Genomic DNA, 27,322 nt, shown 5'->3' with positions numbered 1-27,322 from the left:
CACGTGGAAATGGGTGGATGCGGCTTGTAATCGGGTGCGCTTTGTAGTCTGGAATTTACGGTACTTGCTTTATCTTTCACATTTTTTTCCCAGTCTGCTTCCACCAAAAGACAAAACGTTTATTTTAACATTATTAACTAGAAACAACATTTAAAATAAAATTGCCACCCAACTTGAGGTACACTTTTTAAACCTAATTTTTATCATTCAAATATTAATGAGATTCATTAAAAGTCAGTGAAGCTGACATGCGGGTCCGTGGATGAGTCAGTGTTTTTCTCTGTTACAGTCTTTCCACACACCTGATTCAGCCTGTTCTGGTGAATGGCACGCAGTCTCTGTTTTGTGTAGGTTTCGTCTCACCTGTGCGTTGTGGCCCTTGCGCTGCGCTGCGGGCGTGTTGGTGTAGGAGGAAATAGAGGAGCTGGTGTTGATGTCATCTGTGTCGATGTTGTCGCTGATGCCACTGCTCACAGAGCTGCTGTCGTCCCAGCTGCAAAGATGGCAGATGAAGCAGAGAGCCTCACTTTAGTGCACTTCAAACAACTGCCAACTATTAAAAATGTTTCAACATGTTAGTCAACTGAACTTTTCAGAAACCCAAAATTTAAAAAGAATAATGAATGATTCAAAAAGTTTTATTGCACGTTCACCATTTGTTCTAGCATTCTGTATTTAAAGGGGATGTACAAAAATGATTTACATTCAGTTTGCAGAGCTTCCTTTCAATCTGTGCAGACTGGAAATTGTTATGAAAAGAAAACCCAGTCTATCAACTGAAAAGCCTCATAGATATAAAAGATGAATCTGGCTGCCTGCTGACCCTCTTTCTTTACTCTAAGTCACTGACTTTAGCTTGGATGCACACAAGCACACAGACATACACAATAGGGTTGTCTATCACACCAACAAAGGCTTGTCACAGGGTGGTGTGCTGGTGTGTGTGTGAAACCGCTCAAACTGACAGAATAGATGCCTTTGCAGCTGAAAGAAATGTGCAAATATGTGTGTGAATGTGCTTGTATCTGCATGGCGTCTTTAGGGGACAGGAAGCCCGGCCGCTTGGCAAACATCGCTCTGAAAAGACACACGGGGAGGCTGATGGAGACAGACAGTGGAGGCTGCAGAACACACACAAACCAAAGAGGGGGCTTTGACAAGCTGACGGCAGATCCATAGTCCTCCACTGACAGAAGCATCATGAAGCAAATGCGCCAATCATTTATGCCCTTTGTCACCTTTATTTCTAATTTTCAGCTCCACTTTGAACATTTATTTATTAATAAATAAATTGCAAATGAAAGAACATTAAAAACAAATGATGCCATAGCCATTTTAATCTGCAGTCCCATTGCCGGTCAGTGTTATTGAAGAAATAAAACAGATTTTAAGAGAAAGAAATGACACATAAGATTATAAAACAGGGGGGAAAGATAGTAATACAAATAGAAATACATAAAAACAAAACAAAAAAAAATTGCAGTGTAAAATTTTTAAATCAGTGTCTGTTCAGTAATAAAATGCTCCAATTGCAGGTAATGTGTGATGAAAATTGAGATTTTTAAAGCCAGTTTCAATTGTTTCAAGTTGATCTTTCTTTTATTGTAATTAGTTCCCCAAAAGGATGATGTCAGTAACCAAACTGATCAATATAGATATTCAACTAGAGAGTTCAAAAAGGAAGATAACAAATGAGCGGCAAAGCTTAAATTAAGTTTTTTTTTTTACTTTTAGAGATTGAGCTGTAGAATGATTTACATTTTTACAATGATTTAACAACAGGTAATAAAGAGGCACATATTTGGGAATTTTCTCATGCACATTTTGGGGAAAAAAAACAATTAGAATCCAGAAAACCGATCCTGTTCTAGAATTGCAGAAAAATCAACTTCTCTAATTAAGTGAAAGTTTCATTTTTAGAAAAGGAAAAAAGAACTCAAACCTATTCATCCACTTTCTTAACCCTCTGTGTCCCTTTCAGGGTCACGAGGTCACCAAAGCCTAACCTGGCTAATGTTGGGCAAAGGCAGGGTACATGCTGAACAGGTCTGTTGCAGGGCCACAAGCACACACCCACATGCACACCTAGGGGCAATAACACCTATTAGTCAACTTATGGGAGGAAGCCATAGTCCCCGAAGAATATCCACACATGCACGGGGAGAACATCCAAACTCCACACAGAAAGGTCTCAGTCGGGATTTAAATCTTACTGTGAGGCGAGAGCGCTGACCTCTGCACCTCTGTGCAGACCCCAGACTGCTCAATACAAATAAAAAATCTATTTAGCAAACATTTTTAAAATGTTGTCGTTGAGTCGTCTCTTTCTATGTACATTTGAAAAGTTTATTCTATGGAAATTGGCAACATATTTATATTTTTATTCAGCTTTTGCAGTGAAAGTACTTGTTAGGATGAAAAGGGGCTGCTGGAGGTTATTCTAGCCATCTGAGCTGTAGTGGGATACACTCAGAATGGTCTAATACAGCCTCACAGGCATGGAGCTGCACACGTTTACTCTCACTTTCAAGAACAATCTCCAGTTTGCTTCTGCAATGTGGGAGGAGGCCTTACCACCTTGAGAAAATAACTAATAAAAAATTGACTATGACGTATAAATGTGTAACTTTTAATCCTATTATGGGTGGTATAAACCAGACGAAATGGTTGAATATTCAGTAATTCAGTGACCCTGGACTTCAGACTTCAAACCAAACATGTGTGCTGCTATTTTTGAGAAAATTGCTGTCAATCGGATAAAGACAGAGGAGGAAAAACATCACTTCCACTAAATTCATCAGGATGGTAAACCCATCTGAAGAGGAGAAACTGGGTGATCTAAAAGCACGCATGGAGCTTTGTATAATGAGAGATGTTGAGAGAATTGCAGCAACTAAAAGAGATTCAAATCCTCCCCATGACCAGACTGGAAATTCCCAAACCCACAACTTCATTCATGAAGACATCTGAGAAGCACAATCCTCTGATACAAACCCACAATGATTTGCAAAGGGAAGAAATTGAAGTCAGCAACAGCAAACACCAACGATCTCTTTGGCACTGCTTTGTACACACAACAAAAACGACATAGCTACCTGTTTAGGGTGCGCGGGTTGTCGTGGGAACAGCGCTGTGAGAAAATACCGAGCTGGAGAGACAGCTTCATGACTTGATGCTTTGAGATGTTAGAGAAGCGTAAATATTCCAGCCCTGTCCGCCTCTCTCCCGTCTGCCTGGCAGTGCTCCTCCCGGACTGAACTCTTTTGTCAGTCTCTGCACAGTTCCCTCATCCCTTGGGCTCCGTTTTTGTCGGTCTGCACCAACACAGAGACACTGGAGGGAGACGAAGGAAGGACCTGCCCCATCTTCAGTAACATGAGCCTCCCCAGGGACTGTTAACCACTTCACTGCTGCAGCAGCGCTACTAATCACACACTGCAATTTACAAACACACCCTAGACTCTAACTAGGCCAAACAATTAGGCTGAGATACAAGTGAAAGCCACATGGTTGCAGATCAACTAAAACTGAATCTTCTTCCTACAATTTCTCCACTGAATGTTTCCCAGGAGGATTTAAAAGTACGAATGTCTGTTTGGAAGACTGCAATTTCCCAGACAGATCCACCCTGACCAGCTGACAAGCCAGTGCTAATTAGAGATCAGGCCAAGCGGCGTGGCCAAGCCCACAGCCTCCTGCTGGCAAAGTCACCCGCCAGTTACCAACCGCCGAGCCTTTCAGAGCCAATCACAGGAGAAGGAGACATTAACCTCATGCTACCCCAGAAGGATGTGGAGCCAAAGTGAACAGTGAGGAGGGCATCTGAGAGATCATCACACCCACAGAAAGCCTGTCATTGCTATTATATATATATATATATATATATATATATATATATATATATATATATATACTGTATAAACTGTATGTATTCATCAGGGTGATAGCAGCAAACGACAAAGAGGACAGTAGTTCAAAAAGAAATGTGACCCAAATCAAGGCATTCCAGAGAGGAACCTCGCCTCATGCCAGATCTCATTTGTTTGCTTTCCACTCTCAAGGGGTCAGAGTTCAAAGGCCAAAACCTCAAAATGTCCCTAAAGAGAAACCCAGAGTGGGGGGAGAACATGGGCCACTGAGAAAATAAAAGTCTCCCATTTGGGTAAAGCAAAGGGAGTGTCTGTCAAAAAAAGATCCTGCTTGTATTTGTTATTACTCCAACTAGTGTTTGTCCGTTGGGAAGATGGTGGGTTGGAAGGCCGACCTACTGTAACCGCCCCCCTTCCGAAAAACCCATCCGACTCTGGCACACACACAGGATCTCTGCCACAGTGAATGTTCACACAGACGTGCAGCCACAACAGAGCAGTCAGGCAGAAGTAAGGGGATTTCCTGCTCTGGAGGCTACTGGTCCTTGCACCGCAGCTGTATCGGATAACCCCTACAGTCCCTATCATCACAGGGACACCGAGGACAGGCCTTGAATGTGACATACTGCCCTCGGGCTTTCAGGGGGCATGGACAACATCACTCGTTGCCAGATGAGCTCTGATTGAGATTCAGAGCAGAATCAGAACGGTATCAATCATTACAGTCGTCCCTCGTCTTTTGCTGGAATGAAGTTGTAAAAATAATTAAAAATGTATTTACAATTATTATGGATGCTTTCATGCTGTTGAATCCCTCACAACAGACTTTGAATAAGTGAAATTGTATAAACTCTCAAAGGCCAAACATTCATAGAAAAATAAGTTTAGTTTTATAGAATGAAAACAAAGATATGCTCACGACCAAAGATTTATGTAAATGTGGGGACCTGAATGCATTCTGTACTGGTGACACGGCCCAGAAGAGATTGATTGACAAGGTTAACAGCCAATGAGGATCCAGAACACAGTATGTTGTAAAAAAATTTTTTAAAAGAATGTAAAATCAGCGATTAAGTGAAACAGAATCCCAAAATAGCAGGGGAACACTGTGTATCTGATTGCAGTGCATGTAATAGCAGTGTAGTGATTACGCAATCAACCTAAATCAACTGATTCTGTTGAGGAGAAAAGCGGCTGTGCGCCACCATGCTGCACTTTACATTAGTGCATATCAGTGCAGAGCCAATACGACGCAAAGCCGCTTTTTTCTGCGTCAGAATCAGCTGCTTCATGATGATCACATAAACGGTCAGAGATTTGCGGCATGTCAAAGAGCATGAGGGGTTGCCACCAACATCTCTGGTGTTATAACAAGAAAAAATGTTTTTTTTCTGAATGAAAAAAAAGATACAAAACAAGAAAGAAAAGTTGATTGTTGTATACAGTTGTTTTTATTTATACTGTCATTGTGTGTTTGACATCTTACTCGCTGTGCCTCACATTGCTTATGCTATTTTTAGACAAAAAAAATGCGCATGTTGTTTTCTAGGACATAGTTTCTGCAGAATGGCAGTTCATTAGAAATTCACTTCTGAGTTGTGAGACCCTTCACATTTGCTGAGAGCTCAGAGCAGGAAGCTTGCATTGCCATCCATCATCAGGAAAATGCCAGAAAAACATGTTAAATACACCCAAAAAAACGCATTCAGTTGAGTGGCTCTTTAAAGGAATGTACATTTGTGACGCCACTCTCGTATTTTCATCAAATCAATTGTTTTCCGCGGCATGAATGATGACACTAAACACCACAACAAATATTTGATTGCCTAAAAACATCAGTGTCGGTGTTTTCATACAAAACAATGTAAAAATAGTCCAGTTCACTGAGCGCCAAACGCACACACAGTGTGTTTTTAAACTGTCATGTTTTGTGCCCTCATGTCTAGATGACAAAGAAAAAAGCAGCAAAAAACCATGCTTAAATTGGACAGTCTGAGCAGGAAACTGTGAGTCCTACGACACAAAAATGACACATCAGTCCTCACTGCGGCTGAAAACGACGGCAATGGACGGGACAGCACACAGGAATGTTTGTGCTTCTGGCTGCTCGCCTCTCTCCTGTGTCCTTTCCCATTGTTTCCTGCCCTGGGAAAACATTTTCTATCTGCACCAGAATTTATCAAAGCATTTAGAGGTCTCCAGCTCCCTCTGTTTCACACACTTCCTTTGACTCCATTCTTTCTCTGTGTTTGGTGTGCAAACACACACTTTCTTAGACCCAACTGACTGACCCGTAACCACCGCAAATGCACACTTTGAACGAGGAACACAATGGCTGAGCAGGACTCCCCCATACTGCGTGCACCCCACTTAGGAGACCACTTGGGCAAATATGAAACTTTTAACATGTGCAGGCAAACTACACAAACACACACAAAAGGCAAACTAACCTAATCCCACCTCAGTGCTGGTGAAAAACAATAAACCCGATCCAAGTGGGAAATGGAATGGAATTAGCCAGTTTTGTCAAAAAAAAATTCAACATTTACAGACTTTTTCCAGAATTGGCTTGATTCCATTTTTATTTGGTCTTAAACTTTCGTTGGAAGAGCCTTAAGATAACATAGATCAAATAAAATGTTTTCATTAATTTTAGGGTTCATAAACCATTAAGTTTCTCATTTTTTCAACTTTCTATAAATGTAAATTGTTTTCATCTAATCACGATTTTTTACCAAATGCAATACATACACAAAAACAACTCTTACTGTTCTGCAGTGTTTTGCACCACCTAATAAAAAAGTCCATAAAAGACCCACTCTGACGAAAGTTGTGTTTTTGGTGTTTTCAACATGTTCTTGTAGCATTTTTCTGATGATTGAATTCAAATGTATTTAACTGGGTTAACCTCAGATGAGAAATTTAGTCATCATGGCAACTTCAAGAAATTGAGTGGGTCCTCACATTGTGATGTCATAAAGTGAGAAAAGCCTCTTCCAGGAAGAGTCAGCGCTGCCAGCACCGCCCCCAGACTAACCGACACACCCACTTTCTCCAAGGAGCTAGCAGTGATCAGCTAAACTCTTTCCCTTTGTTTGCACAATATGCACATCCATCTTTGCGATAGTTTGGACTTTGTTCAGTTTTGTGGGCGAAACACAGACACTGGCCGACTCTAGAATGACGTTATGAATTGGACGGCCCCCACACGGAGAAAAAGCCGGAGCCTCAGAGATCGAGTCATCTTACTTCCAGGTTGAAAAGAGCTCAGGAAAATAACTGATATTTCATAAAGTTTTGCTCTTTAGTGTGTCAAAGGTATAATATTACCATATACTGTATATGGATATACTCTAAAAGCCTTAAGAATAGCATGATACTGGCCTTTTAAAGGAAAAAAAAGGTCATTATAAAAAAATGGAAGACATAAATTTGAGGGGCATAAACTAAGAAAAACGGGCTTAAAATTGCATTTCTGAGTTCATGAAAAAGAAGATAAAAAATAATACTGTTTGCGAAAAAGCTCATTTGTGATATAAAAAATATGCTGGGTGGGCCACAAGCTCTTTAGCAAATGGGGGGGGGGGGCTCCACCAACAACTCAAAGGTTGATCTCTAATGAACTCTAATGAACAAAGTCTCAGCAGAGACTTTGTCCTAGGAAACAGTTTGATTTTGGCTAAAATCAGCATAATCATTATTAAAAGACCACTGGGAACGCTTTGAAAATAAATCAATAGATGATTGAAGTGGGAATTTAAACTGATGGCAAATAAGAGACAGCTATTTTTGAGGTCAGGGAAAGCGTGAACAGAAAAAAAAAACATTGTCACAGATTCGATTTGAAACATGCACTATGGATGAAGATCAATCCGATTGGACTGTCTCTTCCCAAAGAAGAAAATCCTGAAACAGAACTGAAGAAACACCCATTTTGTATTCCCAGACATATTAAATGGTTCAAGAAATATATTTTTTCTTTTTTTTCTTAAAAGTATTGTATTTCCCTAATGCAAAAATCTGATGTTTGGACAAATATTTATATTCCTTATAGTTTACTAATAATGTATCAACGGCAAAACAACTAAATAAATTCCAGGTATTCCTGATGCAATGATTGTGGTACAAAAGGTCATTAGGGAGTCAGGAAAGGGAGATAGCTGCTTCAAATGGGACTTTAAACCCCATAAGAACAAATCTTTTCCAAACCCAAAACAACAAGCTTTGTGAGTATGTAGCTTTAAAATTAAAATGAACTTCTGTTAATTCATTTACGGTATGTTGCCCAATAGAAGTACTGAGTTGATTTCATAAACGTGTACAGTTTGCAGATTTTGTATAAAGTAACCCACATTTCTGCAAAAAATGTATCCTGAAGTGCCAGTGTCAGGATACAGGGGCACGCTGCCCAGAATTCCAATCAAGATAGATGGGGGGAAAAAGTTTGCAGGTCTGTTTTCTCCACCACAGCCCTGCTGATTAAAGAAAAACATGTTTCTAACTATTTATAAGTTTGAGCTGGGATAGAATCATAATTTTAATACAAATTTTGGAACATGGAGGTCAACAGAAAATTGCTTCCATTTGCAACCTTCCTCTAGTGGTCTTTTGAGGAACTGCATTATTTGTATGTTGTGGCTGGTTCTAACACACCCCAGCAATGGTGCTTTTAGGGGTGGGTGGATGAATCTGAGTATCAACAGTATTGATACCAAGGTGAAGTATCATAACTAGCATAACTAGATCGATACTTCCGTTTCAGTTTTTCTTTAATATGTACAGTAGCTAGCTTAAATTTAATTACGGAGTTCATGCAGGCGTGGCGTCTCTCTGTCTGCAGCATTGCCAGATTGGGCTAAGAAAAATGCTGAATTCGAGCAATTACCTCAGCAACATTTGAGCGGAAAACTGCCAAATCCCCCCCCCCCCCCGTTCCCCCCACCCCCCAATTCCTTGCTGCTGCTCACACCTTGCCCCTCCCGTCCCTGCGTCTTTGGAGAGAGTCCATTAAAGAGCCACATATTTGCACACTACGGCAGTGTTTGTTTTTTGTTACATTGTAGTTGCTTTTTTATTTATTTATTTTGCATTACTTTCTGTTTTCTTATTATTATTGTAGTCTGCTACAATTAATATACATGTTCTATATTTGATGCATGTTTGTAATTAGTTAACAGTTATTTATATTTGCTGAAAGTCCCTGTCCTGTTTTTTATTATCCACTTAATTAACACCAAAAATGTGTGTATTTCGAAAATTATTATATGATCAAACATTTCAAGAAAAAAGTATGGGTATCGGAATTGATTTCGGTGATACTAGCTCTGTAATTACTTGGTATCGGATCGATACCCAAATTCTCAGTATCGCCCACCCCTATCATTTAGCATGTCTGTAGCTGGAAGGCATTCAGAGCTTCAAACTGCAGGAATTCCATGTCCTGAACAGCAGCAGTGCAGGGCAGATGTTGCCTTTCTGTTGCATGCAGAGGACAGAAAAGAGAAACAAGCTTCCTTTGTGTCTGTAGTTTTACAAATATACAAATAGCCCATCAGGGAACAGGAGTGATGGCTCATGGGAACCCACTGATCCAACCACTGTTACCAGAGGGTGAGAAACAAACCACAACATGCTCTGCGAAACCAGTGAAGCAGTGGAGGTGAAGTTACAGCCAGACAGACAGCGAGACCCACAGACTTCCCAGGTGCTGCTGTCTGCTGAGGAGAGGATTTGATAAGGGAGCATTAAAACCACTTTCTTGCTCAAATCTGCTCAAGTCCAGACAGGAGAGATAAGAAATTAGGACTTGGGTTGTGTTTGTTTCTGTGAGTGGAGGAACACGTTTCACACAATCTCTGCTCCGCTCCAGGTGGGCTAAGCCTCTTGGGAAAAAAAACAAGACCAACAGGGAAACTTCTCCCAGGATTCCAGCACACGCTGCACTTCAGATTATGAAGTTTTTGCACTTAAAACAGTCACAGAAAGAACTTCACTTCTGGTTTTAGTCACACATCCATTAGGAACAATTTATCTGATATTAGAAGATTATGGGAGGATTTATAGCAGGAAAAGGGATTTTACAATCAGAAAGTTATTCATTAATAAGCAATTTGCAGATTTCTATCTGGAGCTTCTCGTTAACGTGTCATTGTTATGAGGTAAAACTGAAACCAAGCTCAGTTGATCTCACCACCCACTGAAATGAGAGAACTTTTTCAATCAATAAATTAAATCAAGAAATATTTGAATGTATAAGGCTTTTGTTAAAGACCCACTGTTTAACCTTTTTTTAATCTGTTTTCAATGTGTAACCAGTGGTATTTTACTTATGATCATGCCATTTTTAGACAAAATCCATAAACCTGTGTTGATTTCCAAGACATAGTTTCTGCACAGCAGCAGGAGTTCATTAGAAATTCACCTCTGAGACGTAGGTGGGATCATTGTTGCTGAGTAACCCTGCGCCCACTGCCTTCACCATGGCTAAGAGCTGTCTCCCACTAGCTTCCAGCCCCTCACAACCGCAACCTAACATTAACGAAAATCGGTGAGCAATATCAGAGCTATCCAGATGTACATTTTTGATCCAGATTCCAGCTCAGACCAGGAAAACAAACACGTCCATGGATCTATTTGTCTGCAAGTGGATGAATTAGAATGGAGTTAGAGCAGGAAGCTTGTGGCCCGCCTAACAAAATTTTTAGTCATTTTTTAAACTGCGTTTTTTTGCCTGCTCCTCCATCACAAAAAAAGGCCAAAACAACATGTTAAAAACACCAAAAACCGGATTTTCATCTTAAATGGGTCTTTGATGTATTGTGTGTTTTGCAAAAAGCACATAATCTGAAAGGAAAATAACAAAACAACATAAATCAGTCAGCTGGATGACTGCAGCTGCTGGGTCTAAAACAGGGAGAGACCAAGAGGCTAGGTCTGTGTTCAGCGCACCCTGGGTGTCTCCATGTATGATCAGTCACACCTTTGGTTCAGAGGGTTTCAAGTCTTTATGACTTTCAAGCTCCAATAAATGTCTGTCTCAAAGCTCACTAAAAGAACAAGTGACACACGCTGTCGGGGTCTTAATTTTTAACACTGTCAGTCCCAAGGCTACAGATTTTGGAGAATTTTCTTTCTTCTCTTGAAACCAGCTGCTGGTGTGGCAGCAGTCGGCTGATCTCTCATCCCTGTAAAACGGAACTTTTCAGTGAAAATGTGGACTTTTCTTTTCTGTGAATGTTGGCTGCTCAGTATTTCTTCAAAAAGATTACACTAGCTGCGTTTACATGGACAAAAGTCCATGAAAGAACACCTGATCGGAAGAAAAATACGTAATGTAAACAATCACCTGGGTTTGTTTCTAGTCGTGTCTCGACAAAATAAAGGCTAATGTTATTCCCAGATATTTACGTGCAGCCAAGATGCACGTAAAGAGAAGTGCGTATGTGCAAATGATTTATTCCGACCGAAAGTGTGGCTCATGCAGACATTTGTTAAAATCGGAAAAGGTATTTCTGGGCTCATGTACACGGTTGAATTCTATTCTGATCTTTGATCCGATCAAGTTATTTTGCACATGTAACCGCGGCGATTGTTGGAGGGAGCACAAAACATTAAGTAAAGCAGAATAGGGGTTGGATTATGTAAATTGTCTTTCTCCCTCTGAAGGAATTAATCAATTGCTTGAAATAAACTATTTTCAAATGTCTGACTCACTGACTAAACCATCTTTAAAATATTCATCAATTATTATTAGGAAATTTGGGTTTTCAACTATGTACATAATGAACTTCTAAGATTTACTTTTGCACTTTTCTAAATCAAAGTAGTGACTCTGTTCTTTCATGTGCGGCTTCACAGTGAGAAGGCTCTCATTCAAATCTCAGTCCTCTCTGTGTAGTTTGTATGCTCGCCCTCAGCATACTTGGGTTTTTCTCCGGGTACCCCAGTTTCCTCACATGGTCCAAAAACATGCTTGATTGCTTAACTGATAATTCAAAAATGTTCCCTATGTGAGTGTGTGTGTCTCTGTGTTGCCCTGCAACGGACAGCGAAAATGACCAGGGTGTAATCCGGCTTCAACCAGTAGGGACTGTGATTTGCTCCATCAATCATGTGACCCCAAAATTCATTAAGCAGGTTTGGAAAATGAATGGAATTTTTCCATCTGTTGGAAGAATTTTCCTGAAACATTAGTAGATCATTAGCATCTATTCTGGCCTTATTTTGCATCTAGCTTCGACTTGGAACAGAGAACAGAGCTGCCCAGTCCTGGTCTTAGAGATCTATCACCCTGTCCGTTTTCCAGCTGTAGTAGTAAAAGAAAAGAAAAGAAAGCTGTGCAGAGAGAATTCTAAAACCAGAAGGATGGCAGATTTCTAGGACCAGGACTGAGATAGAATATTCATGTCAAGCAACTCTAACACAGAAAAGGTGTCTGTGTCTGTTGGTTAGGGGAGGTCTGTAACAGCCTCACACAACAAAGACCTATTCTTCTCTGTCTGCTTTAACAAAGAGGACTCAAGCCTGAAGACAAACCATTATAGATTGTTTCCTTTTACTCTAGGAACAGAGTGTGTGTGTCTCACACGCACTCAATTACATACTGTATAAACACAACATTTCCATAGTGCACTATCTCTGCCTGTAATCTTTCCAGGTACGTCCTGTTGTTTATTGGCTCATTTTACTTCCATGTGCTCCTCCACATACATCTGACGGTTGGTAAAACCAGTTTTTGCATATTGAGCTCCTCTGAAGCAACAATGTTGACTGAACAGCAATGCAGTGCTGCCTTCTAGCTGCACTGCTGTCTCCACATATGTGCAGGTTTAGTCACAATCTGGAGGACTTTAGCACCAATTTTTAAAGATTTTCCTCTGAAAGATTTTAACCGTGACCCTTTGAAGTCAATGACCTCTGAGAACAGGGGGTCAGAGTGTTTTTGCCCCGTTGCCACTGAAACTCAACATTTACCTCCACCCCCATCACCCCATAGGCTCAGCTGAATCACAAAAAAAAACCTTTTCAACTGACAAGTGACACAAAGGAGAAAGAAAACGTACAAACAGCTCCATCTTTACATGAATCAAACAGATATTCTGTAAAAAAACACAAATGCAGAGATCCTTTGTAACATGCAGTGCTTTCTTGAATAACATATTTTCCACACTATAAGGCACACTTAAAAGCATTCTTTATTATTATTTATTTTTTTAGAAAAAAACAGCAGTCCGCATTATAATACAGACGATACTTTAAAGATTAATTCTGCTGCAAACAAGCAGCAGTGGGTATTATTGTGAGTACAATAACACCCACGTTAGAAACTAATGCGGCTAACGAGTGGCGGAGTTAAACTCTGTTTTTTTACATGTTTTTGACAAAGTTGGGAGTTAACGTAGCCATCATTTATTTCTCTATGTCAGCTTGGCAGCAACCAAATCCCTCTCTGTGACAGGACAAAGACAACAGTGCCTCACCAGATCGGTCCCTCTGACACGAGATGTTCCAAAGGTCCCAAGCACAAAAACGCTGCCACATTCAACTACCGAAATACTGTGAGATGTTGGTTTAAAACCGGTCCAGCCTTGTGGCTTTTTTAAGCAGCTTATCAGCAGTCAGTGTGAGGCATTAGTGTTAGTATCGTAGAAACAAAAATAAATGCTAACAATCTGCATTTTATTTATTTATTTGAGCACAATATAATGTCTTCATCCGGAGTTTTGTGGTTTTTTTTGTCCTTTATTATGTTGTGTTTTTTTTTTCTTTTTTCAAAAAACATTTAGTTGCTCACATTTCTTTATATGTTTTTAATGTATCCGGACCATTTTTCTCGCTTCATTAGTACGCACAAGAAGAGATGTTAATGAGAACTGGACTGACTGACTCCTCCCCCTTCTAAACAGGAAGTATCCCTTGGCCTCAAGAAGCAAAAATCCCATAGACTTCTATAGAGAAACAAACAGCTACACTGACCAAAAATATAAACGCAACACTTTTGTTATTGCTCCCATTTTTTATGGCATGAACTCAAAGATGTGAAACATTTTCCACATACACAAAATAACCAGTTCTCTGAATTATTGTTCACAAATCTGTCTAAATCTGTGATAGTGAGCACTTCTCCTTTGCCAAGACAATTCATCCCACCTCGCAGGTGTGCCATATCAAGATGCTGATTAGACAGCATGATTATTGCACAGGTGTGCCTTAGACTGGCCACAAGAAAAGGCCACTCTGAAATCTTCAGTTGTATCACACAGCACAATGCCACAGATGTCGCAAGTTTTGAGGGAGCGTGCAATTGGCATGCTGATAGCAGGAATGTCCACCAGAGCTGTTGCTAGGGAATTAAATGTCCATTTCTCCACCATAAGCCGTCTCCAAAGGCGTTTCCGAGAATTTGGCAGCACATCCAACCGGCCTCACAACCTCAGACCACGTATAACCACATCAGCCCAAGACCTCCACATCCAGCATGTCCACCTCCAAGATCGTCTGAGACCAGCCACTCGGACAGCTGCTGCAACAATCGGTTTTGCATAACCACAGAATTTCTGCACAAACTGTCAGAAACCGTCTCAGGGAAGCTCATCTGCATGCTCGTCGTCCTCATCGAGATCTTGACCTCACTCCAGTTCGTCGTCGTAACCGACTTGAGTGGGCAAATGCTCACATGCGATGGCGTCTGACACGTTGGAGAGGTGTTCTCTTCACAGATGAATCCTGGTTTACACTTTTCAGGGCAGATGGCAGACAACGTGTGTGGCGTCGTGTGGGTGAGCGGTTTTCTGATGTCAATGTTGTGGATCGAGTAGCCTATGGTGGTGGTGGGGTTATGGTATGGGCAGGCATATGTTATGGGCAAAGAACACAGGTGCATTTCATTGATGGCATTTTGAATGCACAGAGATACCGTGACGAGATCCTGGGGCCCATTGTTGTGCCGTACATCCAACAACATCACCTTGTGTTGCAGCATGATAATGCACGGCCCCATGTTGCAAGGATCTGTACACAGTTCTTGGAAGCTGAAAACATCCCAGTTCTTGCATTGCCAGCATACTCACCGGACATGTCACCTATTGAGCATGTTTGGGATGCTCTGGATCGGCGTATACGACAGTGTATTCCAGTTCCTTTCCTGTCACAGTTTTCCCCCTCATTTTTATTCAGATGAGCACTGTAATTCTCTTCAGTTATTCTTTAACCAGAAAATTCTAGATATCCATCAGCATCTCCATTCCTCCACCTCTCCTCCCACCCCGTCTGACTCATTTTCTGTAACTCATATATTCACTTCCTTTTTCCTCCCTGATCCCAGTGAAATTTCCCGCCTCATCCATAAGTCCAAACCATCCACATGTTTGCTCGATCCCCTTCCAACATCCCTGGTTAAATCCTGCCTTCCTTCTCTTCTTCCTTTCATTTGTGCCATTATTCACTCCTCATTGACATCAGGTATTGTCCCCTCACTCCTCAAGATCGCTGCAGTCAGACCCATCCTAAAAAAACCCGGCTCAGACCCCAATTCCTTTCATAATCTTCGTCCTATTTCTAACCTCCCCTTCATTTCAAAAATTCTTGAAAAAATAGTCGCCTCCCAACTTTCCCATCATCTCACCCAAAATGATCTTTTTGAACCCTTTCAATCTGGTTTCCGTCCCCTTCATAGCACAGAAACTGCCCTACTAAAAATCACCAATGACCTTCTCCTTGCAGCTGATTCTGGACTCATCACCATCCTCATCCTCCTCGACCTGAGCGCAGCATTTGACACCATATCTCACTCCATCCTCCTCCACAGACTTTCAGCCCTCGGTATCGAGTCCATCCCCCTCCACTGGTTTCATTCTTATTTTTCAAGCCGCACTCAGTTTATTCAACTGAATTCTTTCAAATCCCAACCCTCACTTATTTCATCTGGTGTTCCTCAAGGTTCTGTTCTCGGTCCCCTCCTCTTCATTACCTACCTGCTACCCCTTGGCAATATATTTCGTAAATTCAATATTGATTTTCATTGTTTCGCGGATGACACTCAGCTCTATCTGTCCAGTAAACCCAACTCTTCTATTCCACCTGCCTCCCTCTCCTCCTGCCTGTCTGAAATAAAAACCTGGTTCACCCTAAACTTCCTCAAACTTAACAGTGATAAAACCGAATTACTCCTCGTAGGTTCCAAATCCACCCTTTCCAAAGTTTCTAATTTTAACCTTTCCATCGATTCCTCTCCAGTTTTCCCCTCCCCTCAAGTAAAGAGTCTGGGTGTCATCCTTGACAGTACATTATCATTTCAATCCCATATCAATAGCATTACTCGGTCAGCCTACTATCATCTACGTAATATTAATCGACTCCGCCCCTCCCTCACCATCCACTCCGCCTCCATTTTAGTTCATAGTCTGGTCACTTCTCGTCTCGACTATTGCAATGCTCTTCTCTTTGGTCTTCCCAACAAAACTCTAAATAAGCTTCAGTTAGTCCAGAATTCAGCTGCCCGCATCATCACCAGAACCCCCTCCTTCCATCACATCACTCCCGTTCTCCAGCAACTGCACTGGCTTCCAGTAGCCTTTAGGATTAAGTTCAAGATCCTTCTCTACACTTTTAAAGCCCTCCATAGCCTGGCTCCCTCCTATCTCTTTAATCTCCTCCATATTAACACTCCCTCTCGTTCTCTTCGGTCTTCTTCCTCCCTTCAGCTCTCTGTCCCTCCGGCAAGTATGGTCACCATGGGGAGCCGTGCCTTCAGTCGCTCTGCTCCCCAACTCTGGAACTCTCTCCCCCCAGACCTCCGTAACACTGACTCCTTTCTGATCTTTAAATCCAGACTCAAAACCTATCTGTTTAAGCTTGCATTTCCGGAACACAGTTTCTCATTTTCTGTCAGCTGATTTTACTAATGAATCCAATTTATTTATTGTTTTTAACTTGTGATTTTATTGTGTTTTACCTCTAACTTTGTACAGTGACCTTGGGTGTTTTGAAAGGCGCTTTTAAATAAAATGTATTATTATTATTATTTCCTGCCAATATCCAGCAACTTCGCACAGCCATTGAAGAAGAGTGGACCAACATTCCACAGGCCACAATAGACAACCTGATCAACCCTGTGCGAAGGAGAAGTGTCGCACTTCATGAGGCAAATGGTGGTCACACCAGATACTGACTGGTTGTCTGAGTCCACTGACCCCCTCAATAAAACAAAACTGATGATTTCAGAGTGGCCTTTTCTTGTGGCCAGTCTAAGGCACACCTGTGCAATAATCATGCTGTCTAATCAGCATCTTGATATGGCACACCTGTGAGGTGGGATGGATTGTCTTGGCAAAGTGCTCACTATCACAGATTTAGACAGATTTGTGAACAATATTTCAGAGAACTGGTTTTTTTGTGTATGTGGAAAATGTTTCACATCTTTGAGTTCATACCATAAAAAATGGGAGCAATAACAAAAGTGTTGCGTTTATATTTTTGGTCAGTGTATGGTCATGTTTTTGTTAACCCTATTTTGTAAATATATTTTATAAACTGGCCAATCGGATACATCTATGATTGACAGATTTCACGTAGTTTCCAAGTGGTAGGGGTGTGGCTTTCCAATGAGCTCACTTCTAATTGGTGAGAGTGGTTGCCATAGAAACAATGACTAAGACTGACTCTAACAAATCACTGTCTACTGATAACATCTGGTTCCAACATGGCGGTGTGCGTGTTACTTAAAAATTTGGTTGGAAGTAAACCATTTTATGTGCGTGACGTCACACTCACCCGGTCCAGTTCTCAAATACTGTCAACAAAGAACAGAGACCGGCAAAATGAGATGACCTCTTACCTATCAGCGTCTCCCTGCCCCGACGACGTGTTCCGATGAAGCGTCTCTCGTACGACAGCCATGCCATCGGGCAAACGGTTCATCCGGCGGGTGTACAAACCCAAACCACCGTCGGTCAAGTAACTGTAAAACAATAAGACGTGTTTTTTTTTAGAACAGTTAGCTTCTAAAGTGGCAATGACAATGATGGAACTACACAGCAGACAGAGGCTGAGCCTGAAATTAAGATCATTTCTACAGGACATTGGTTCGTCCGCTCTGCAGAGTTGACAAAGTAAGTCAATATTTCATTAAAGGTTGAATAAAATGTGTTAAAAGAAGGGGCAAGAAGAACAACCACAGGAGTCAGAAGGTGACTGAGGCTGAAACTGATTCTGGAGAGAAGAACACTTCAACAAACATTCCATAACAACACTTACTAATTCCTCAAATATTTACCAGCAGGGAGATTTCTAACAGAACTAAATATTGACCTTTTTCAGTCAGCTTTAAATGTTTGCTCATGTAAACTTGGGGCAGGAGTCTTGTGAAGGAGCTTTCTGTGCAGAAATTCTCACTTTAGTGAAAAAGAAAAGCTTTTGTGTAGGACCGCAAACAGAAGCAGAAATATTATAAAGTGAAGTATTTGCTAGGTTTTAGAAATATTTATCTATGCAAAAAAAGGCTGTAAATGTATTATTATTGCAGTATCAGCAACATGATAATTATTTCTGTGATTGCAGATTTTATTTAATGATTAAAGACCCACTCTGATGGAAATTGTGTTTTTTATACATGTTCTTGTGACCATTTTCTCATAATAGAGGTCATAACCAAACAAACTTAACCTTAAAAGTGCAATTCTTTAATCTAATCATTGTTAACCAGGAGCAGATGAAAAGAATGCTGCTTAAACAAAGCTCATTTATGACGTAGAAAACACACTGAGCTCTCAGCAAAGGGGAGGGGAATTGGGGGCGGGTTTGCCCTGTGGCGACAGTCCCCCACACAACTCAGAGACAAATTTCTAATGAACTACTGCTGCTCTGTTGAAACGGTCCAAGAAAATAATACAGGTTGTTGATTTCTGGCTAAAAATGACATAATTCTATTAAAAAGACCACTGGGAACACTTTGCAAATAGATCAAAAGAGGATCGGAGTCTTTAAAGTGTGTACAAATGTATAATAACACTTAGGTTTGTCATTAAAAGTTTCACAATTCCAGTCATTTTTGCAATACTCAACAGCACTTTGATCATGTCTAATGAAGCCTTTAATAATTAAACTCGTGCTAACTTGTAAATAGGTCACATTAGAGTCACTATAGTAACACAATATATTTGAGGAGAACAGAAGACACAATAAAGAGAGACAAGAGGGAAAGTAGACCAATACCAAAAGTCCATTATGAGGCTGAATCACTGTTAGGGCATGACAGGATCCATCACTGTAAATTACAGTCACATTGAAGATGACTATCCAGGCACAAACACACACACACACTGACTCCTGTACACTCAAAGGTAACAGAGTTTACATGTAAAAAAATAGGAAAAAACAGGTTTTCACATGCAGGGCACTCCCTAAAACAAAAAACTGATCTGTGGACATCAGCTGACTCACCCTGAAGCGTACCTGTCTGCCTGGAACATGGTCACACCGTCAGTCCAAAAGAAACCCAACAACCGCTGGTGAGTGCAGATTCAATCGGATTCAAACCTTCAGCCAAATATGTCTTTTATTCTACCGGGGCTAAAATATTTCTAATCAGATTCGACCCCCTCCCCCCGTACCACTGCTGGTGTGTAACAAATATCACCACATGGAAACGCTTCTGACAAAGCAGCGAGCTCGCCATGTGAGCAGCTGGGAGCTCAGTGTTTGCTTTCTGCCTTCCTGCTCGGCTCCACATGCTGCTCTCCTAAGCTGGAGGTTGGGTCTGTCGGAGAGATAGAGGAGTGATTGGAGGGAGGGAGGGAGGGAGGGAGGGAGGGAGGGAGGGCAGACGGGTAAATCAAGCAATCCTTGAACTGAGAAGGTTGTTAGAGGGGGTGTCCTTGTCTCCATGGAGACAGACAGTGCAGAAAAAACACAACTAGGGGGGGGGGGACTGGAAAGACAAAGATGCCGAAAGATTGGTTGATCACCTATTAAGACCATTTTTTACTTGCATTTAAGATCATGACGTTCTGAAAAATACAATAAATAAACCATAACAGCTACAGTATTTTACTTCTGTTGCACTTGTAAGGGGTACCATTTATAAAGCTGCAGTGTCAATATCATAGCAATAATTTTGGTTATTTATCTTCTTTATGGAGAAAATAAAACAGGTATCATCTTTCAAATGCATATTTATATCTTTTAATTAATGTATTTATTAATGTTACATTTAGTTAAATACTTAGTAACAAGCTAAATATTTAATTTAGAGTTAGGAATTTAGTTTATAAACCAAACATTTAGTTTACAAACTAGTTGTAAACTAAATGTTTAGTTTGTAAACTAAATATTACATTTTATAAAATAAAACCGTTTTTAAATTAACTATTTAGATCTGACCTAAATATTTAGTTCACAAACTAAACATTTGGTTTGTAAACTATAAATACATTAATTTAAAGGCGAAAATATGCATTTTCTCCTAAAAAAAGATAAATAACCAAATTTATTGCTATAAATATTTGACTCTGCAGCTCTACAAACGGCACCCCACACACCTTAAACAAAGTATTTAAAAATCTATTTAAAGAAACAAAAAAGTTCAAAATGCAAGAGAGCAGGACCTCAAACAGTTTCTTTGTCACCATAAATAGAAACCAAACAACACAATTCAAACAGAAGCAGAAGGGTTTGAAATCTTTACAGGAATTCACAGGCTGAAGCAAATTCTCTGAACTGATTAAGGTTTGAATTAGAATTGGTCATGTCTGTGACTCTTTGGAAGACGTTTCACAATAACATCTATGGATTATTCAGTGGTCTGCACTGCTTTATACTGGAAGCATTCAGAGATTCAAAACTCAACTGCAAGCAGATAGATTTCTTTTTTGCTCTTGCTGTGTAAATATGTTTGAGTTATGAAGAAGAGTGGACAAAGTGTTGCACTGTTCAAAGCCTCTCCAGGTACACAAAAAACACCCATGTAGAAGAACCAGAATCTTCCTAGACGCCTGCAGCAAAGCCAACCCAGAGATAGCTTGGGGATACGGAGGCAGGTCGCTCCTCTGTGTTTGTTTTTAACAGTTGAACTGACTCCACCCACCACAGATACGTCCATGTGCCTACACTAAGACCGTATTAGCTTCATGGGAGTAAAAGCTCATTTGTCTGTCGTAAATCACTTTGACTCCCGGTAAAGTTGGGATCAGCAAATTAAACACTCTGCTTGTACTGTATGTGAGGCCCCCAAACCCCTTTCATACAGAAAATAACCGGGCATAGATAATAAATCTGTCAGCGTGGTCATTAATCAAGAGAAAAGGCAAACATCAGCAGCTTTCGGGTCAACAGATTTTAAGAAGTGAGGATTTGAGTTCATTCTGTGTCAGATTATGAGTAATGATTCACTCAGAAGAAGTAAAATATTGACTAATGTTCAGTTTCACTGCGCTGAAAATATTTTTGCGGATAAATGTTTGCAACACATTCTGGAGGCCTTTGAACAACCTGGATGACGATGGCCGGGCTTCGTCAGCTCAGAGCACTCAGCAACTTTCGGCTTTAGAATCGCTGGTTGAGTACAAACCCATGAATTAAATCAATTAATTTCAAATCATATCAGTCTTCCCTGAAACGATCACACCACAGACGTCGAGTCAGATCCTGGTCTTTATCTGCATCTGGTTTTTGAAGGCACCTAAAGCCATCTCGGCGCCTTTTGCAGCTTTATCTGATAATAATAATGACAACAATGTTCAAATTGCACGGTGTGGCAACAAAGTTATGCAGGGAGCTTGTTGCAACATAGTCACTGGCTTTGAGAGAAGAAAACAAACTGGTTATGACAGCAGCATCATTATTGCACCTAAAGAGAGGGAGCTATGGTATTTCAGTGGGCGTCCAAACACAAGGAGAATAATAATCACTTATGCCATCAGGCCTCATAACAGTATTTTACTGAATTATCATAAAGAAACAACACTGCCCTCTTCTGGCCCCTTTTGATATTAACAGACACCTCTCTTCTTCCCTCCTCTTCTTTTCCCCGGTCCACCAAAAAACGGTCACTAATGTAATTAATATAAATAAAGTTTAGTCTAAATTACAAAAGGGGTTATTCAAATATACACCTTCTGTGTCAGAAGATTCATGACCCCTATTGTAACAGTAAAATATGTCAAACACTAGAGGCTTTCAGCTCTTATCTGTTTGCTCAGCTGTTGGACAGGACAAGTTTAAAAAAATCAACATAAAAAAGACAAGTTTACCAAAACAAAGCTCCATCAATGTTATTAAACTACAACCAGAGTATCATTACTTTTTAAAACTAAAGTCTCCCATAAGATTGTTTTTCTTAAACATTTAAGATTGTTATTTTGCCCTTTAGGTTGTTTACATTTTTTTGTAGTCATTGGTCTCAATGTATGACATAAGCTTACCCGCTGGTGACATCATCAGTGCGCACAGCATTCTTGCTCAACACGTCTCCGTCGCTCATGTATCCCGTCACCTCCATGGCGACCCCGTCCAGCTCAATGTCCCCCGCAGCTCTGTCGCCGAGGTCCAAGCTGCACAGAGCTCCTCCCCTGCCAGCCAGCTGTCTCCGGAGGTGCCCAGGGTACAGGTAGCGTCCTGCCTGTCCGCCAGCTATCCGAGCACCGTAGCCATTGCCCAATGAAGGAGCGTCGCCTGCCTGCAGACGAGGGCTGGACTGGCCCAACCTCCATGGCGACAGTGAGGAGCGGGCAGAAGAAAGGCTGAGGATACTTCGACCACCTGCGCTGTTGTTATTGCTGCCTCCACTGCTGCTGATGTCTGTGGTGATGCTGCCATCAAAGGTGGTTTCTAAGCTGCTGACACAGAAAGAGAGGAGGTTTAGGATGTAGAATTTAGGAAGCTTAATATGTTCTCACTTACTGAGAAAAATTCCTACAGTTAAATGAGGTTAATGAAAATTGGGTTTTTATTATGTTCTTGTGACATTTTTCTGATGATGGAGGACATATATAGAGAAAATTAAGCTCAAACTTGCATTTCTGAGTATTTCTTTATTAAAATAATTGTAAATCGGGATCAGATGAAAATCAAATGCTGTTTGAAAAATGTCCTATTTGTTACACAGAAAATACTCTAAATGGGCCTCAAGCTCCCTGTTCCACTTCATTCTGATGCATCCACTTGCAAACAAATAGTTCCATGTCCGTCTTTGTTTTCCTCGTCTGAGCTGGAAACAGATTACTCAGAGTGGAAGGGGACGTAGTTTCTCCGCACCAACAGTCCTGCCCGCAACAATTTCTAATGAACAACTAGAACTATGTTCTAGAAAACAACACGTTTTGTTTGTGGCTAAAAAAGCAAAATCATACTTAGGAGACACTTTTAAAATATGACCAAAAGATGACCAGAGTGGGACTTTTAGGTGAACAGGCAAGTGTTTTATCAGACTAAGGTTGCGTTTAAAGTCCTTCATTGCTCACTACATAGTGTGTTCGCCATTTTGCAGTGCTGTCCGAAACTACAATTCCAAAATTGAGTGCCCTAGAAATTTCCCACAAGTCTCTGGGAAAAACCAGAGTGCATTGATGCTCACTAGATTGGCGACTATAGACCACAATGGATTGATCGATTTTTCATGTGCAAATATATGAATTTGAATATATTTTTTTAAACCATCCATGTTTTTCACCAAAACACAGTGGAGTTTAAATAGTGGATAAATTTTATTTGTAAAATGTTTGTATTCATTAGGTTTTTACTTTTAGAAATTGGTGATGTCATATTTACTATAAAAATAAATATATATATATATATATATATATATATATATATATATATATATATATATATATATATATATATATATATTCTGAATTACTTTTAAAATCTAGGGCACTAGATGGTCCTGCACTATATAGTTTTTTAGTAGTCTGGGAGCAGGGAGGGAATTCAGACATAACCTTAATGTTAAAAAATAGAAGACAACAGCTATCTTTAGTTTTATGCAACGTCAGACATCAGAGCTCCGTCCTGTGATCAAAGAGGTTACGAGACAGGAGAGTTTATACCCGCAAATAAAGACCATATCTACTGACTCATTCTCTGCTGTTCTGAATTCAGTCATTTGAGGCACAGCACTCTATGAAACACAAGAGTTTTGTTTCCAGAGCAGAAGAATTCATGAAGTTCTGAAGTTTTGAACACACAAAGCTTACCACAGCTAATTATAATCAAAAATCCCCTCACGCCGTATGCCGCTAATTTGCAATGTACCTTTTAATCTAGGACTACACTTAATTTAGCATCACCTGGAAAGGAAGAATATATTTTTATATAATTGGAAACAAAATTAGGCATTAAGGGGTTAATACAATGTTCCTTGACTGAAACAAAAAAAAACAATTTCATTAAGAATTCTTTTTATCGACTGACAGTGAGATCAGTTTCTTGCGAGAAGATGACTCGGACTTTACCTATGCGTGACCTGAGTTCCTCGGAGACTGGACATGGTCTCCTCCAGGTTTTGCCGCAGGTCTGCGATGTTTTTGACAGTACGCAGCCGTCTCGTTTCTGGATCTTCACCTGGGTTGCATGCATAAAACAATTTTAGAAAACATCAATTGACAACTGACTTCCATGCACTTGCTGCAGCGACTTCCTACCTGAAAGGTCTTCCATGGGGGTATGGTTGGTTTTGGTGCAGGAGGCGTCTCCACTTCCTCCCCAAGAACTGTTCCCGCCGTCCTCTGTTCCGTCTTCATCTGTTTGGGATCTGAAAAAGGACATTGTGCAAGCAATGAAAGTCCTGAATCGGAATTACTAAGAACTTCGTGGGAACCTAATTTTCAGAAAGTTGCCACAAAGGAGGGATAAACCTGATTACGACTCCAATCTGCAGCGTTTAGGTCTTATGACTGTGTTCCACAACAAATGCCTGCTAAGGCATCAGAAAGATTTGTTGTAGAAGGATATTTCGACAGAGCTTTTCCATTGCACTGCCTGTTTCCCTTTCAGACATCTAAGTGCCTCGGCTGAACACAGCTGTTCGTCCAGAATTTGTCCTAATGTAATTCTCTATGACCGCGAGCCAGAAGGAGTTACTGGAGGCTGCTCCTCTGAAAACCTCTGACTCACTAAAAAAATAGATTTTGATCTGTTTGTTGTCAGAAATTGTTGTTTTATGTATGTAAAGACACACCACACATGTACATTCCTGAATGTAGATGTTCCGATATATATACTTGTAAGTGTATTAATACTTGTAAGTGTATTGTTGTGCGACAAGTGTGTGAAGTTTGCAGTTCAAAAGTGTTTGAGGACAGAGAGAATAAACACAAACGGCATCAGGAGGACTGATGAGGACTTTGGTCAAAGAAAAAAAAATAGAACTATTTTATTTAGGAAGTAAACACCAGGTTTTTACATAAATTTTTTTTTTTTTTTTCAATCTTAGTGTTCTCAGACGCAGAGCTTTACATTCATCTGTGAAATCTAAAAGGTTAACTGTTTCAATGAAGATAGATGCTTTACACCAGTGGAGGCTGCGGTACCGGTCTGTGGGACAGTTGGTATTATCAAAATTTGAACTGTAATTGTTACATTCGTCCATTACTGACAAAAGTAATTAAATTACAGTAATTTTTTACTTTGTAATCCATCACCTCCAACACTTTGCATTCCTACAGTTGCTCCCGCACACCATTATATTAATGCATAATCTTCAACAACCGTCTGATGTTACAAGATTGCTGCTAATAAAGTTGTTCAAACGGTGGATTGATGTTTATTATGTTTAGAAAAGTTTTAGGGACTCTTTTTTTTGTGTATTTATCCTCCGCGCCTTAAAATTCTCCTATTTCAGCTTTCACTTCGACAGTTATGGGTTAAGGGAAAATCTATATCACATTTTAATGCTTCCTACATGAAATCTGGTGTACAAATACAATTTGAAGGAGCTGCAGATGTTTTAATAGGGATGAAAATAAACTTTACCCTCAAGAGTTAAAAATGTAAAAAAAAAAAAAAAGAAATCGGACGCCCTTCAGCCTCATACAGGCTGGTCAGTAAAAATATAGTGACATTAAACTAGTCTGCACTCTGGAAGAGGTCGGGCCCACTGTTTTACATGACCCAAGAGCTCACCTGTACATGAAAGGTGCGACGGTGGCGGTGTTGGGGTGACTGTGGTGTTGCTGTGTCTGAGGTAGCTGCACACTGACGGTGTTGCTGGCTGTGCTCTGAGTGGTTCCTCCTCCGCCCGCATTGGAGACGCTGGGTTTTCCTTCTGTGGAGGCCAAGCTGGAGGTAGAGCTGGAGTGTCTGCTGTCCCGGTCTCTGTCCAGGGCCCCACGATGCATGACGAGCCCCCCTACGAGCCGCATGCTCCGGGGCCTCTCCCCCGACTCCTTGACTGAGGAAGCTTTACCCCCTTGAGCTTTGCTCCCTGGCTTTGGTATTCCGCTAAGGGCGGGGGCAGAACTCTCCTTTTTGGCCACTTTCCCCCCTTTAGGAATGAAACTGGCAATTTTGGAAGATCTTTTGTTTGACACATCAGCCTCTGCAGGGGCAGACGCTGGTTCCACCTTTAACTCCTCACTTCTGAGCTCTGCCCTGTCAGGGCCTCGCCTCCCCACCTCCTTCCCTTTCTCTTTCCCCCTCTCTTTGTCTTTATCTTTTTCAGGGCCTTTAGCAGAGCCTTTTTTGGCGGTCAGAGCTCTGCTAAATGTGCGCTGGGCAATGCCCCTGAGAGCCATCTTGGGACTGCTGGCAGTTGTAGCAACTGCAGTGGCAGCTGAGGGAGCTGCCACCCCGTTGCTGGTTCCGTTTAATCCTGGCCGGTGGTTTCCTTCATCCTCCTCTAGGGGGTCGGTAATAGAGCCAGTTTCCGATTTTTCCCCCGTGGTTGCTCCTGGCCTCCTGGCTGGGGCAGCACTGTCTGGTTGGGGTTCCACCCCATTGGAGGAAGAGGAGGTCAGGGAAGATTTTGACCCTCCTTTACTGTTGAAAAGCTTAAACTTCTCCAGCATTGACTTCTGAGGAACAGGCTTGGGAGGAGCATCAGTTGCTAAAGCAGCCTTACCGGATGTGTCCCTGTCTTGTTTGCTGGACTGCATGGCTGATGAGGGAGCGGTTGTTGAAGATGGGGTCTGAGAAGACGCCTGCTTGGAGCTTGTTGATTTGCTCCTCCAGGGTTTGCTGCTGTTATTGGGTTGGGGAATGGCGGTGGAGGAGGATGATGAGAGAGAGGAAGGAACCAGGATGGAGGGAGCAGCTGAGGTGCTGGTGGAGGAGCTGAAGGTCAGTGCTGGTGATGGAGCATGCTCAGTTGCACATAAAGAGTCAGAGGAATCTACAACAGAAAAAAAAAATCATGAAGCACAAAGGTGAAGCTCAAGAAAAAAATCAAAAATAATGTTGGTGTCTTGGTGTCAGAGGAGGCACCTGCAACAGTCGTATGTCATTCAAGTCAAAGCAGTGGA

At 41.0% G+C, this 27,322-nt stretch overlaps 1 protein-coding gene across 3 annotated transcripts in view; it reads right to left on the bottom strand.

Moving 5' to 3' along the window:
- The window catches only part of nav2 (neuron navigator 2), a 124,702-nt gene that overhangs the window by 36,641 nt on the left and 60,739 nt on the right, over window positions 1-27,322 (bottom strand). For all 3 annotated transcript variants that reach the window (XM_023952282.1, XM_023952290.1, XM_023952285.1), the window contains 6 exons: window positions 25,986-27,192; window positions 24,506-24,615; window positions 24,317-24,425; window positions 22,286-22,699; window positions 17,704-17,826; window positions 364-493 (listed from right to left, as the gene is read on the bottom strand). In XM_023952282.1, the coding sequence (XP_023808050.1) occupies window positions 364-493; window positions 17,704-17,826; window positions 22,286-22,699; window positions 24,317-24,425; window positions 24,506-24,615; window positions 25,986-27,192 (2,093 nt within the window). The remainder of the gene's footprint in view (window positions 1-363; window positions 494-17,703; window positions 17,827-22,285; window positions 22,700-24,316; window positions 24,426-24,505; window positions 24,616-25,985; window positions 27,193-27,322) is intronic.

Source organism: Oryzias latipes, chromosome 3, assembly GCF_002234675.1.
Source record: "Oryzias latipes chromosome 3, ASM223467v1".
NCBI lineage: Eukaryota > Metazoa > Chordata > Actinopteri > Beloniformes > Adrianichthyidae > Oryzias > Oryzias latipes.
Note: the sequence above shows the minus strand (reverse complement) of the source record. Positions and strands in the feature narration are given on the sequence as shown.